This window comes from Anser cygnoides, chromosome 16 (genome assembly GCF_040182565.1).
Source record: "Anser cygnoides isolate HZ-2024a breed goose chromosome 16, Taihu_goose_T2T_genome, whole genome shotgun sequence".
Taxonomy (NCBI): Eukaryota; Metazoa; Chordata; class Aves; order Anseriformes; family Anatidae; genus Anser; species Anser cygnoides.
This window is the reverse complement of record NC_089888.1, coordinates 15,276,258-15,291,785: the sequence shown is the minus strand read 5'-3', so window position 1 is coordinate 15,291,785 and position 15,528 is coordinate 15,276,258. Positions and strand designations below refer to the sequence as shown.

At 39.7% G+C, this 15,528-nt stretch overlaps 1 protein-coding gene across 5 annotated transcripts in view; it reads right to left on the bottom strand.

Moving 5' to 3' along the window:
- PHF20 (PHD finger protein 20) overlaps window positions 1-15,528 on the bottom strand; it is a 75,925-nt gene that overhangs the window by 28,390 nt on the left and 32,007 nt on the right. For 2 of the 5 annotated variants that reach the window (XM_066978521.1, XM_066978522.1), the window contains 2 exons: window positions 10,897-11,175; window positions 2,392-2,574 (listed from right to left, as the gene is read on the bottom strand). The exons of 1 other annotated variant lie outside the window; for it this stretch is intronic. In XM_066978521.1, coding sequence (XP_066834622.1) covers window positions 2,392-2,574; window positions 10,897-11,175 — 462 coding nt within the window. The remainder of the gene's footprint in view (window positions 1-2,391; window positions 2,575-10,896; window positions 11,176-15,528) is intronic. 2 more of the 5 variants (XM_066978523.1, XM_066978524.1) reach the window with 2 other exon arrangements.

Genomic DNA, 15,528 nt, shown 5'->3' with positions numbered 1-15,528 from the left:
TCAGTCTAGTCCATCCTCAAAGCATGCCTCCAGAGCATTTGCTGTAAGTAACCACATTGCCAGGAAATGTGTACAAACCCTTGCTTTAGATCTCCTGCCACTTGATCGCAACTCCTGTCTTTCGGATTTAGTTCTCTGCAGCAAAATTTCTAGATACTTGCAGAGTTCCTTAAAATAAACTCTCCAGACTCTGCAGAGACTACTAGGTGCAACCATAAGTGTACTATGGAAGTATGCCTTGCATCTCAAAAGGGCTTTGCTCTCAAGAGTGCTCAGCTGGTTAAGCCACTCACTATCCATTTAAAAAAAAAAAAACATTTCAATCACTGATTACCAATATCAGAACAAACATCTAAAGACACTCTACTGTCAGAAACACTCTCCTACACAAAATGTTTAAGAACCCCAACTAGTCTGTAACCACTCAGGAAGCAAAACAATACCAGTATGTTATGTTAACCTCCTACAACATACTATTCAGTAACCTCTCTAATCCACAATGTGAGGCTATGTTTTTGAGGTACAAGCTGCCCACTTTGAGAAACTGGACATCTCAGTCACATTTAGGTGATTACCAGCTGTGATAAATGTGCAGGGGACAAATGATTATAGCATGTCCTTTAAAAAGCCTTCAGCTCTTACATCTCCCCTGCCTTTCAGTCCCTGCGTATCTCCTGCTCCTTTGCAGCTTTTGACCTCCTTCAGCATGTTAATAATGACAGTTGCTAAACCTGTGCATTGCCAGCAGCCAGGTTAGCTGCTGACATTGATGGCAGCCTGCCATACAAATTAGATGTCCCTCAGAAGGAACATGACTGAAAATGACAGGCAGTAAAAGAGAAACTTCATTCCCACTCTGTTACCATGGGGGGGGGGGGGGTTGTGAAAGGAAAAAGAGGTTCACATGCATATCTCAGCATAAAGCTTCTAGCTACATCTTCCTTTCCTTTGTCTTTAATCTCTCCCAGTCTCCCAGTGCTCAGGACCCTCTGGGTACCACTTCCTTCTCCCTGCTCATATGCAGGGACCCTATTAAGTTCTGTCATTTTCCTCTTCCAGGAAAAGGTCAAAGAGACAATAACTGAGGTCAATATAGGCAGGAAAAAATTGCATCTTTTCAGTTGGAAAGTGAAGATAGTCAGATCATCTAATCTGTTTTAGGGTATGTGAGAGGGCATTTCTTCCATCACTCAACACATCAGTTGTAAGTGGGACAAAAACCGTTCCTTGATCCCATGCTTTTTCCCTCTGAACTAGAGAGTATGTATTTTTTCATTTCTCTTTTAAAAAGGTAAGTATTTGCACTTTTCTGTGTATTTACTACCTCATACAGTTAAATCAACAGGCCTTCCAAAAACCCTGTACTGCTGGATATTTTTATCCAAAGCTGTTTCTTGTAAGTATTTGGAAGTTTAAAGAACTGTCACTGGAAGGCAACCAGATACGGCAGTCACCCAACCTAACCTAGGTTAGGAGCATCCTCATAGACTTGCATAATCAAAGAGAAAAAAAAATGCCTTATACAATCCTAAAAGCAATTATCACAACCACATTTTTAAAAAGGATTTTTTTTTTTTTTGCCAAAAGCACACAAAAAAATAAATTCTTTATTTCCCTGCATGGCCAAGAGAGACTAAAGAGGATGAGCACTTAGTCAAACCCCACCAACACTTAAAAGTTTGTGCTAACATCTTCAGGCCATTCTCTCAAATAAGAAATACCCTACTGAGTCAAACCAGTGAAAAAATTGAAATTCTCCAGAATAAAAGTATTACAAGTAAAATTCACTTAGCACAGATTTTCACATTCCTCACCATTGTGGCTCAAATTGTCACCACATATCTGAAAGAGAATAGTGATGTAGGAACCTATATTATAGCAGAATCTAGTATAAACAGGGTTTACAATATAACACTGAAAAGAGTTAAGCGATGCCACCCAGAGATTTTCAGTAGCACTGATCATTGGCTACCAGAAAAAGTAAAGTCTCAAGTTCATGCATCTCGACAAGTTCACGATTACTTAAAATAACACTTTGGACAACCCAGGGTTGTTCCAACAACGGAATTAAGACACGTCTCAAGTAAGCAAATTGAATGAAAACATTCTTTTTAAAAAATATTCTACTACTTTTTCCATCTAAAAAATGTTACACACAATGACTGGAAACATTGAAATTCTGAGTATAGAAAAAAATTCACGAATTTCATTATATTGATTCTTCATTTGAAACCACTACAAAGGAACAGTGAAAAATACTGCTTAAATTGTATACTCATTAAAAAATAACTTTTAAAAACTAGGTATATAGAATGCTTTCTACGAATATTATCAGTTCCTACCAATGCTTAAACCTTTTGCAAGAGTTCATTTTAAACTAAAGAAGCGTACCATTTTCAACTCTTTTTTTTTCTGGAGGCTTCCGGAGTGATCTCGCTATGTGGTTCTCCTTGGTTTGTTCTCTAACAGAATATCGGTGACTATTTAATGCATTTACAGCAGTTGATGTTCTTCTCTTCTCTATTTTTTCATCTCTATATGGGGTACTCCTTAGGGCTATGCGTAGAGGAGCATCTACAAAGAGAATAAAGACGAGGTCCAAACTTTAAATACTTTCAAAACTGAACTCTACTTCACCAGCAGCAGTTCTAGTTGTCCATAGGGAGCGTCTCTGATGAAATAAACCACTGAGCTTGCAGTCCCAGCAACTTGACCACAGAAGAGTTTTTAAGCAGAAGCTGATTTAAAGTCTAAGACCTGCAATGTTTTTTGTTGTTGTTGCAATCCCCAAAGCTTTTTTCTTCCAGAAATACTGTTGCATTGAGGAAACAGAGAGAGAAACAGTTCAGCTCAGCAGTGATATGGTCAGATAAATGTTTCTTTAAAGAGAAAATAAAATAAAAGAGGTCCTGTTAATTTAACTAGAGGAACCACAGCCTATTCTCAAAAGTGTGCTTTGTAACAAGCATATAGAAGCTCTGCATATCTAAGGAAAGGGAGTTTTAAAGTACATACCACTGAAATAACAGCATTTCAGCCAGGAGAGAGATGCAAGAATTCAGCATCACTACCTAAAATCCATAAAATCATGAGATAGACAGACAATTTCATCTGTGACTCCATTAACTATTAAGTCTTCTTGCAATATTCTTCTTGCTACTTTGAAGTATGACATCAAGTATCTTCGTCAATCAGAACCAGTAGCTAAGCTGACAGAATGCTGATTTTCATCAAGAATGTATAATTCTATAATCATAAGCATCTCAAACTGGATACTAAAGGCAACTTCTGTCCTGTCTGAAGACTTAAATGTCAATAGGTTTTTCACTTGGAAGCCTCTCTAAATAACCGTGAGCAGGAGTTGAAAATGACTGAAGACAGAAGAGTCCATGTTCAGCATACTTAAGAGAAGTGGAATCAAGTACTCTGGCCTGACCAACATTTCAAGTTGGAGCTGTAAGGCACATTAAGAAACCTCTTCATGTCCCTTTTAGAATCAAGTGGATCTCTTCAGGCTGAAGGAACCAGCAAATATCCAGCAAAACCTGAGGCTGTCAGATGGCTTTCTCCCTGGTCCTCCTCCCACACTGAAGTTACGTTAAAACTTCAGAAAAAAAGAGAAGGTGGTGTTTGTAACAATTTTAATAACCAACTAGTTACCATAGTTTACCATACTCATTTACCATAGTGCTTTGCATCAGCTACAATAGAAGACAGAAAAGTGACAAGGAGTCCAAGTTTCCTCCACAAGACTGTCATGAAGGTGACTTCTGTCCAGTAAGGCAACTCCCTGTTGCCTTTCCTTGGGTGCTTATTGAACTCAAAAGAACTACAAGACTGTAGGATGTAGAACGTTTCTTCCATGGAGAATTCTCCTTGAAGATACTCCTTGAGTATCCAGAAGATACTCCTTGATAATATACCACAGTAATACGTACAGCTTTCCATTTTCAACAGTACCAACTTCTCTTGCAGGAATAAGGTTTTTTTTTGTTGTTGTTGTTCAAATACAGGTCTATTTTTGCAGGACTTCTCACTAACAGAAATCACTTCTGCGAACCTTCACAAACAATGAATTGAGTAAGTCATCAGTTCAAACAAAAATCTTTTTTCCCATGGTACACAGTAGCTGAAAAATAAGATTATGGTACCTTATGATCTGTTTGGAAACAACACAGTCCTAGCAAGCTTTCTGAAAGGCAAAAGGTTTGCAGCAGCACAGGCTGACAAGACACATAAACAAGCCAGAGAAGCATTCCTGAATATCTACCATTCTGCCTGCTTTAAGTTCCAAAAATATTTATAGAACAGCATCTCAGGGAACTTAAAAACAATCAGACTAGGAAAAAAGCCAGACAACCTTCATTTAGGCCTCCTAATTTTCCTTCCTCCCAGGAGCTAAACTCAATTTCATAAATTAACATCTGAAGAATTCTGCAGCCACCCTGATCCCACGAAAAGGCTTCCTGTGGGCTGAGATCTGCATACACAGACTCTTGAGGGAACAAAAGAGTATTCTGTTTTCTAGCTTTGTAAGAGTGAAAATTTAAGAAGATTTTTGCCAAGACTATTGCATCTTTTAACACACAAAGGTTAATCCATTCCTGTAATATTTTTCAGCTACCATGAACACTCTTTTTTTGGGGGGTAGTCCAAAGGTACCCTATCATATGCCAGGTGTATTTTTCTTCAAAAATAATTATCAACAAACATGTTAACTCTGAAATACTTTTTGTTCCATCAACAGAAAAGTGTAGAGGGTCTAAGACTGCTGAGTACTCTGAAATCCACGTCAGGAGTTGTGACTGAAATTGAAAAGAAGGTAAGATTAAAAATATGGGAAGTCATCCTAAACTTTTGGGAATGTAAAGATTAAACTTGTGCCATGAAGACCCAAACTTGTAAACTTTCTGATTGTAGTATCTTAAATCGTCCCAAAACAACATTTTCAAGTATACTTCTGTGAAGCAGGCCAATTTTTAAATTAGCCACCAGAAGAATGAAAAGCAATTACTTACCGTAACAACCACAACTAAGAACTTGCATTTATGAGTGTGCCATTAAAACCCACACATTCCCCAACCTCAGGCTTTCTGCTTTAGCACCGCCAGCAGCATGCCATACGCTTTTACGCTCCTCCCTCTGAGTCAACCTTCACTCTCCTAAAAGGCTTCCTACTCTCCTGTCTCCTCCCCATCACAGGAATTCCTGATGTGCAATTTCAAGAAAAGCCAACAGAGAAACGCAAAAACATTGTATTTGCACACACCACACCCTGTAGTTTTGTTGCTGCTAACTAACTTCTCCATCAAGCACTCGTCCCTGTAATCAGTCAGCTGAAATTACCAAGAAACAACCCATGTCCATACTGTAAGTCCGTAGTAAAAGCAGAACAATGCTCATAAAGACCCTAGTAGGTGCTCCAGTGACCATGCATTTTCTAAAGCTGCCTGTGCAGCTCCCATGAAGACACCCGCACTTTATCCTTAGACAGGACACAGGTATCATCTAAGCTACAACTTCCACACATTCCTGATAATGCTTAACTTGACCAAAATCAAAGTAAATATTCACAGAATGTTAGGGATTGGAAGGGACCTTGAAAGATCATCTAGTCCAATCCCCTGCCAGAGCAGGAACACCTCGATCAGGTCACACAGGAACACATCCAGGCAGGTTTTGAAAGTCTCCAGAGAAGGAGACTCCACAACCCCCCCGAGCAGCCTGTCCCAGTGCTCTGTCACCCTCAATGTGAAAAAGTTTTGTCTCATATTTAAGTGGAACCTCCTATGTTCCAGCGTGCACCCATTGCCCTGCCTTATCATTGGATGTTACTGAGAAGAGCCTGGCTCCATCCTCCTGACACTCACCCTTTACATATTTATAAGCATTAAAGTCAGCCCTCAGTCTCCTCTTCTCCACCCTAAAGAGACCCAGCTCCCTCAGCCTCTCCCTGTAAGGGAGATGCTTCACTCCCTTAACTACCCTTGTGGCTCTGAGCTGGGCGCTCTCAAGCAGTTCCCTTGAACTGAGGGGCCCAGAACTGGACACAATATTCTGGATGTGGTCTCACCAGGGCAGAGCAGAGGGGGAGGAGAACCTCTCTTGACCTACTGACCACAGCCCTTCTGATACACCCCAGGATGCCACCGGCCTTCTTGGCCACAAGGGCACAGTGCTGGCTCATGGTCATCTGGCTGTCCACCAGGACCCCCAGGTCCCTCACCCCTTTACTGCTTTCCAGCAGGGCAGTCCCCAACTTACACTGGTGTCCCAGGTTGTTCTTGCCAGGACTCTACAGTTGCCCTCTTTATATTTCATTAAGTTTCTCCCCACCCAACTCTCTCCAGCCTGTCGAGGTCCCGCTGGATGGCAGCGGTACCCTTTAATCCCTCTATGATTCAGAATATCCGTAATTATTAGAATTATATGATTCTCTACAAATAGACCACAAAAGCTCCCTGACACAGAACAAGGGTACTGAATAGCTGAACATTTCTTGAACCATGACACTGGAGTGGAACACCAGCAGGTGAATTTCCAGTTCAGATGAACTTAAATAACAATAACAGGAACAGGAGATAAATTTGTTAAAAGAAAACAAAAACAAACAACAGACAGGCTTGCTTGTAATTGCTCACAGCCTTCTTCCAGCAGGTTCTTTCAGGCCTTTATCCTGCAGACTCGGCTTTCCGAAGCCTGTGAGAAGTACCCTCCCTCCATGTGAGGAACTGATCTGGAAGCAGTGAAGTATCTTAGAAACTAGAACAAATATAGACCTAAGAAATGAAATCTTCTCAGCCAGGCAGAAGCCACAAAGACTAGCCAGGTAAAGCCTTAAAAGGAACTTAGATCTGAACATGTCACAAGTCAGTTGACAATGCAACAGCCTTCATGTCCAACAGAACAGATGTCGGTTTAGGAAGAACATTCTACCTCCACAGGAAGCAAAGAGACTGAATTCCTCAAGTGTTGTCTATTGTACAATATTCACCATACACAGTTGTGAAATCCTTTGCTGAGAACATGCACTCATGTTTTCAATAACAAAGACCACTTATCTTGACTTACAGCTAAAGAATTTGACACAGCTATCCTCCACAAACTCTATGCCGTATCTTGAGATAAGACAAAACTGACTGGCGATTCTGCAGAAATCAGGGTTACACAGCTCCTCACCATCTCTGACAGTGACAAACCCTGTGTTTTGTAGGGCACCCATGTACATTCTTCCTACTAGCAAAGGGGCACCCACCACCAAAGGATCACCTTGAAAACCACTCTGCTGTGTGACAGTGGTCCTCATTAACAGCAATACAGTTGTCACCACAACTGGATGCCTTAGATAAATTTAATTTTAAGTTTAAGCAAAGCAAGTTTGCCATCCTGTTCCCTCTCCATGCATGGTTAGGATCTCATCATTATAATGAGTAAAGACAAGACCCTTCTTTCTTTATATGTATTCCTGATGTTAAGACACTCGTGCAATTATCACAACACATTAACTCTGAGTAGGTGAGTTTTCTAACATCTGGACCGTATACAAAAATTTAAACCCACTGACAAAACTCATGCTTTCCCCCCCCACGAGTATCTTTCACAGACTCAGCAGGGCACAAGTTTTCTATGGTCCCTTAAAATACAGATTGCTGGTCCTCTGCTTTCTTTTGTGCCTCATGGCAAGAAGAACAGCAGGGCCAGCACTGGTAGCAACATGCCAGACTAGACACACACATACAAAAAACACAGCTCAGTGCGGCAAGGAGTTTTTGAGCTCTCAAAAGCAGTTCTAACTTCAAAGCAAGACACCTCAACAGAGCTATGTCTTAGGAGTGTAAGAGTAAGGGTATCTATCAGCTGATTAAGTCCCTACCAGTACAACAGTTATGCTCAGGCCATGACTAAGTGGTTATTAAGAGTATTATGAGTACACCAGCCACCTCAGTGAAGGTTTTGGCAGGATTTTCTTGCATATACACTCAAACTGTGCTACTTGTTCACATCTGACAAGGTTAGAATTTACCTGCAGATCTTCAGTACGTATAAAGTATGAAGCCTCACCAAGGTCTGAGGTGAAGCGTATCAGCTGTTCAAGCACTGAAGTTTGCCACAAGTTGACTTTCAGACTTCAGGAAAAGTTGTTCAGCTCACTCCCTGGCACAAGGGCATGAACTGAATTTTGTTGAATGTCCAAATACCTTGGAGTGACCTCAGTCAGGACACAACCGACACTAAAAAAACTTTGTGCAGTACTTCACATACAATAGGATGGCCAGACATATCTGAAGCAAGCTGACATCTTTATATGAAGTAATTTACATAAAATGTTTGTAGGGCACAAGTCATGGTAAAGGAGGACATATTTTATCATAGTAAAGAATAAATGATTGTGCAGAGAAATAGCTGTGACCACAAAGAGAAAACAAAACCTACTTTATGTTGAGGTATCTGAACATGGAATGTGGTTCTATTCTTTTCTTTCACTACAGCAATCACCAAGTAACTCCAAAGTTTTTTTTTTCTTTTAAACAGAAGGGCTGTTATATGGCTCTAGATTGCAACCTAAGAGTTTAGGATACAAATACCCACTAAGCAATAAATCCCAAAACATCTTTTTAAAAAGGTGACAGTGTTGCTTAGCAGGCTGTCTTCCTGTTCAGGCAGTTAAGAACAGAAAAGAGGCTTGCAAAAAGACAAGAGAACAGAATACAAAACGTAGCAATATGACTCCATAAATCCCATTAACCCCACTTCAGAATTTTTGGTACCAGCAAAGGAAGAACATTAAGAATTAAAAAGCTGAGCTAAAAAAACAAACACCACTTAATAATCGGACATGTTATGACATAAGTGATGTAAAATGACACTCCTTTTCCTTATCGAGGAAAACCAGTAGCTCCACAACAGCAGTCTGATGGTGAGTGTGACTTTGAAAACGCCACTGTCCATCTTCCACCACACTGCTGATTCACAGTCACCAGCTGTCAGCACAGCCAAGGGACTATTTGCAGGGATATGCTATGAACCACACACACCCACTCCCAAATGAAGAAAGAAAGGGGTGGAGATTTAATATAAGGAAGTATTATTAGATCTTAATGCCACAAAAAGTTACCCACCAGTGCAGCCAAGATGGCGGCATCAAACCAACAGTATATACCTGGGGAAAGGGAATAATGAGAGGATCAAGATCTTGAGCCACTACTCAGTTCACTCAAACCAATCACAGGAAAACAATTTTTCAAACTGAAATAATTGTACAGCTCCACAAAAAGTAGAATAGCAGTCCGCTATGAAAAACCACCTGACATGCATTTCCCTGGAGGTGCTCACGGCCAGGCTGGATGGGGCCTGGCCAAACCTGATCTAGTGGGTGGCATCCCTGCCCACGGTATGGGGGTTGGAGTTAGATGATAGCTAAGGTCCCTTCCAACCCGAGCCATTCTATGGTTCTATGCAAGAAGCCTACTCTGATTGCTCTGCAGTGTTAGTGGCCACACTTTGTAAACCACTTGTCCCAGCTCCCTTTCTCTAGGCAGTAATTCAGTTTCATATAAGCTGCAGAATATAATAAACACATATAAAAACAATTATATAAACAAGTATAAAAACACTTAAGGAAAAGGTGCCTTTAATTAATTAAATCTTATGCCTTTGTGTTATTTCAAGTTACAGAAGCATCTGGGGCATAGAAGTTTACATTCAGTAGCAGTAAATTAAGTTACGCTATCTTGTTAGGAACAGGAAGTAGCATCTCCAATGAAAAATATTTGCCAGACACATTATGAAAAGCAGACATGAAGCAAAGTAAAACACGTTATACTCTGCTATCGTACACCGGTAACTCAGTGAATAGCTTGCAAGATTTTAAAGTTCTTAATTATACAGAATACTAATGAAAGATCAAGTGCAAAGATGATTGATAAGTACCAGGGAATTCAGCAAAGAGAAAGATGGATTTTATAAAACCGTCTCAGTCAGAAGACAGGAGAGATAATCCTCATGGGCCTGCAGTACAAAGAGAAAGCAGCCCACAAGAACAAAGTCTGGACACATCGTCAACACCACCACTGCAGTTCCCAGGTACACCCACATTGTTACTGAAGTATTTGAGACACCAGGAACAAAGTGCTTCAGAGAATGAAACTGTGAAGCAGAAGTTAACGTAATTCTAAAAACTGCAAAGCAGTTATCAGTTATAACTGAAGAATTCTGATTTCCACCCCCCCCCCCCCCCCCCCCCCCCCGCCCAAGGGTTTTCCCTTTCCACTGTCAGTTGCATGCGGATCTTTCAAGCACATCTCTAGCAACTGCACTTGTTAAAGACTGGCTTTTTTTTTCTATAGGTCCAGCAGAGACAGGTATTAGATTCCTACACTAGTATACTATATTCTTGAAGTCAGCTTGTGAAATGCGAAGACCAAGTAAGAAATAAAGAGATGGAATTACCCAGACTGTTGCCTTAGTACAGAAAAGGACAAAAGAAGTCTTCCAATAACGCTAGTTAGGCATTTGTCAAAAATGGAAGGAAGAAAAAAGATAAGGAACTCCATGGATTGTAGTTTTCAAGAAGAAACAGAGGCTTAACACTTGAGTAAGCTTTTACAAAGAAATAACAGAAGCTACATAGTCACTTCATTATAGTACATGATCCTTATTTCTAGATGAGGGAATTTCTTCAGTTTATCTTCATTAAAACACGATGTTTACAGATATTGTTATACTCCTTCTCCACAAAGAAATACGTAAGATGGAGCCGTAAGGAGGCTCGCTCCTTTGGCCTGAAAGAAAATCAATTTCTGTTCTTTTCTGCTTCCCCTCCCTGCTACTGCTGCTGTTAAAAATAAAAATAAGTAAAAAAGGAAAAGAAAAGGAAGAGATCAGCAAGATACTTACACAATGAACCAGTTGAGGTCCGTCCTCTTTTTGACCTTTCTTGATTAGCTTTTTCAGAAGCCAAAGAAGCTCTGGTTTGAATATGTCTTTTTACCGGGTTCTGCTGTGATTCTGCAGCTTTCTCCACTCCATGAAAGTATTTCATATGATAATGCAATAACTTCGCTTTGCGGAAGGATTTTGAACAGTCCACAAACTTGCATTTAAACTTGTGATCTTGATCAACAGTTGCATTTTTTTTTGGTGCAAGAAAATCTGCTCTCCTAAAAGGTTTTGTTACTGTAAGAACAAAACAGATAAATTCCCCCATGCATTTGCTATATTTATCAAAAGGCTTCCAAAATTAAAAAAAAAAAATGGGCATGCATTCAAAATGTGTTAGCTATGAAATGCTAAAAATAAAACTTTAATGTTGTATCTGCCATTAAGATAATAGTGTTTAAGGGAAAACTCTGCCCTACTGTTCTCCTAAAATCATGTCACAATGTTCATGTTTTTATGAATAACTTACTGTCTAGATATTTTGCTTCTACGAGTCCTTTGCCCAACAGCTAGTATCACTGTATATAGTGCTACTCTAGATATAAGACAGAATTATAATCTTCAGTATTCCAACTAAAACATACAGTATATTCTATCAGGTATATTATTTACATGTTTATAACTGTTCACATCTTTGGTGCAAGCACTTTCCAAGGAAAACACTTCTGCTCAACTACTTTCCTATCTTCTTTCTGGATGCCTTGCCTGACCACCAAAGTCTGATTACTTTCAACAACAATGGAACAATAAACAGTATGTCAGAATGACATTTTTCTAAATGTCTCCTAGAAGCTACGGTTAATTAGTTTCTCAAAAAAAAAAAAAAGGCAAGTCTTCCAACTCAAGAAAGTTTTAACCATTTGCTTAACAAAGCTTTACTGTACAACCAGGGTATACCTCAATTTGACCTGTTAAGTTCTTGTTCCTTCTCCCAGGACTTTAGAAACTTAATATTTTTGCTATGAAATACATAAACGTTGTGAACTAACAGTAAATCAGACTACTGTCACTAGTCCCTGTGTATGATAAAACAGGAGAGGCAGCAAATTGGAAACGGATACAAGAGATCTGGGCAATTATCCATCACTAGCATACATACGGCATCAAATAAAAACCACCAACTAGAGGACAAAGTAATCGTATGAAAGGAGGTATCATTTTTACAAAACAGTTTCCAAATATCAATTTTCCATTTGTTTTGCCAGCACTAAAACATTATTTCCATATTTATGAGTATTCTCAAACTCAGGGAGTTAAGAAGGAAGAAGCATTTAAAGGCAACACCCAGACCCAGCAACACTGATACAACCCAAAAGTTTTCATTAACATGTTGTGTACCAAGACATTACATTGAAAGTAGCTGGAAAGAGAGCACAAAGGACCCAGAAACATTACCAACATGAACAAGAGCAGTTACAGATTTTTACAAGCACATGTACACAGGAACGGATTGAATGGGAGAGTTATAGATAGCATCAACACAATTTGATACAAGACAGCACAGATCGTTCACAAATTTTTAGCATGTAGCAACAAAAGTGGTGAATTCTACTGAACTGCATATTTAAAGAATACGTAAAAAGCACCCTAGAAAACTATCTGAAGTGTACTCAATTTAAATACTATGTCATGGGAAAAAAACAAACACCTTGAAGTCATTCATGGAGGAAAAACAAGGAATAGTACTATGGAGACTGGTATAGGTGGAAAGATTAAGAAACTCATATATGCACATGAGATTGATTAAAAGAAAGAAGAAAATGGTAGAAATGAAGATATAGCTTTTAGGTGTTTCACAAGGAAAATGGGAAAGAAATTTTGGCATAGTTGTATTAAGAACATCCTGACAGGGAAATTGCTTCAAGCAATGAGGGTAGTAAGGTTGCAACAAACCTGGACAACTGGATCACGCTAACAGAATGACAAAGCTTGCCAATACCAAAATCTAAATAGACTGTGCACCATTAGAAGCTGCATTCTTAAGGAATGAAAATTATTTTGGGACTGATTAATGAAATGGCTGGTGGATTTAGTGAAAGCAAGTGCAGGCAGGTTCTCTTGACTGTAAGGCTAAAAACCAGCATTCAGGACAACAAAAGATAACTTGCTTCAACTTAATTAGCATTAAGATGGGGAAACTTAACTACAGCAGGAACGGGCAAATGGGCCCAAAGATTTATTTAACGAGTATTATGAAGATGACAAGGGAAGCTGTTATACCATCATACAGCTGTCACGATGAGGCCCTGTCAGGAGCTCTGTACCCAAGCTTGGAGCACTTTCCTTCCATTGGGATGGACAAATTCTTGAGCAGACACAGGGAACAGCTTCTAAATGATCAGCTAAAAGTTAGAAGAGGAGCACAGGATCGTGTCAGCTGAAGTTTAGCAACAAGGAGGTAACAAAGACATGGGGTAGGGGGAAGGAAAGAAGAAAAAACTTACTGCAATGTGCAAAAGGAATCTATTCTGAGAAACGAAAACCACAGACAATCACACAAAGTTCAAAACAAAGCTTAAATTATTAGCATTGCCACCACATTTGGGGGCATCTTCCTTCTTTACAAGACAATAGAATTCCCTGCTGCCAGGAAACCGTACAAAACCAAGGCACAGCTCTGCCACCCAGGAGAACCCTTAAGGAGGCTGTACTCCCAGCTAAGCATCAGCTGAAGCTTCTTCATCACACCAACATATAAAGGGGGGTTACTTTCGTTCTTACACAATTTTTGCTCACTAAACATAGCACTAAAATTGGTTTCAATTGAAAGAAGGTCAGTTTTGCATTATTAGCATCAAGTTTTCAGGCACTTGCCTTTCCAGAGGAGGTTGGTGGGTAAGGTGAATGTATCATGTTTCCTCTGACTACAAAGAAATCTTAATAATAAACCTCCCACCCGCTGTTTCTTCTGTGCTTATAAACAAAGTTAAAAATCTTTACCTGGTACTCAATTAAACGCTACACTATTAATCATACAAATTCAAGGTCAAACAAACAGCATCTCCTTTAACTTTCACTGCAGAGACAAACACATCCTTTCAGCATTCAACTCAGCAGCCTACCTCACTTCTCAGTGCACTGTATGATCCAAAGGACACAAGCTTTAAGGCAAATTTAACAGTAAGTTTACAGTAAAGTGTCACCATGTAGAAGCTTAAGCCCACAAGAGATTTCTCCCCCCAAATTCTTTGTTTGAATTGACTGTTGATAGGATAGGAATGTGTGGCAGCAGCCCAGAATCCGGATTTAAGGTCTGCCAGTCTTTGAGAATCTTCTGCAAGGCAGTGGTAATCCATCCCAAAAATGCCAACAGTGCACTGAATACTTAGAGCTTTTTCTCCTCTCAGTTAGAAGCCTGACTTTACTGCAGTTTCTAGTCATTAGATCTGCACAAATTGTTTTTTTAAAATGATGAGACTTCTAGTCTCTGTCTCCTGCTCTCCAAAGAAGTATTAAGAGAAAAACAAATTATTCCTTCACCTGCTGTTAAACTTAAGTCTCTTCCATCTGGTATTTTCATGATTCTTCAGTTTGTTACTGTTACCCTTCCTGAACTGCAGATGTAAATTTTATGTATTCTGTAGGTAACTGCACCAGTGATTCTGTGTTGTGATGAAAAAACTTGCCTCTGACTTTTCCATCTGTCATAAAAACATGAAGTTGGCTTGTTAGGCCTACCGTTGTCAGTCGGTTCAGTGCAGTCAACCTCAATCGCACGAACCACTTGGGAGTTCCTTTAGGAATACATCTAGTCCCACAACAGTTCAGGTTTTAATTACAGCCTTACCCCTAGCTCAGCTGACACTCCTTACACCATGCCTTGGACCTCTTTACACCACTGGTCTGACTTCCTCTTTAGCACTGTTTATTTCTTCTGAAACTTTCTGTTGTTCTCCTTCAGCTCAAGTGTTCCTGCTCACCATTTTAACACTCGAACTATGCTTCTCCCTTAGTTTTCCCAAAACCTGTCTTCCAAGACCCCAACCGTGAAACAAAGAGTACCTTGCCTGATTGCTCTTCTCACCTTACTTTAGATAAGAACAGCATTAAGCACCTTCAGCGCATCCAGCAACCATTCAGCTACAGAAAGCAAATGCTGGGTGTAATAAAATACAGAGCATCAATAATCACAGTTCATTATGTGTTCACAAAGTTCTGGTTTTTGAGCCTGAAACATTATTTGACATTGGAAGAACTACGTAAGACTATTTCATCGTACCATGTTCTCCCTGTGTCAGCACTGAATTCATAACAATAAAAATAGGGATGTCTACAACGCACAAAAAGCTTGGCAAGTGCCCGGTGTACTACTCAATATGCAAACCTCAATATGCGTTCAGATGGGCTAGCAGGTAAGTGAACTTAAACCTCTCAAAGTGCAGGTGAAGCCTTTAACATTGTTTCCAGATCACTGTGTCTAGCTGTAAGAAACTTAACTGTAAGTTAGCAAGGTTGATGGACTTCCATATATACTCCATCTTTATGTTTACAATGACAAGTTTTGCACAACCTTGAAGGAATACGAGCCTACCTAGGTGAGCTGCAGGATATGCAGCTGCCCTAAGTGGATACAAATATTTGCTGCTTCTC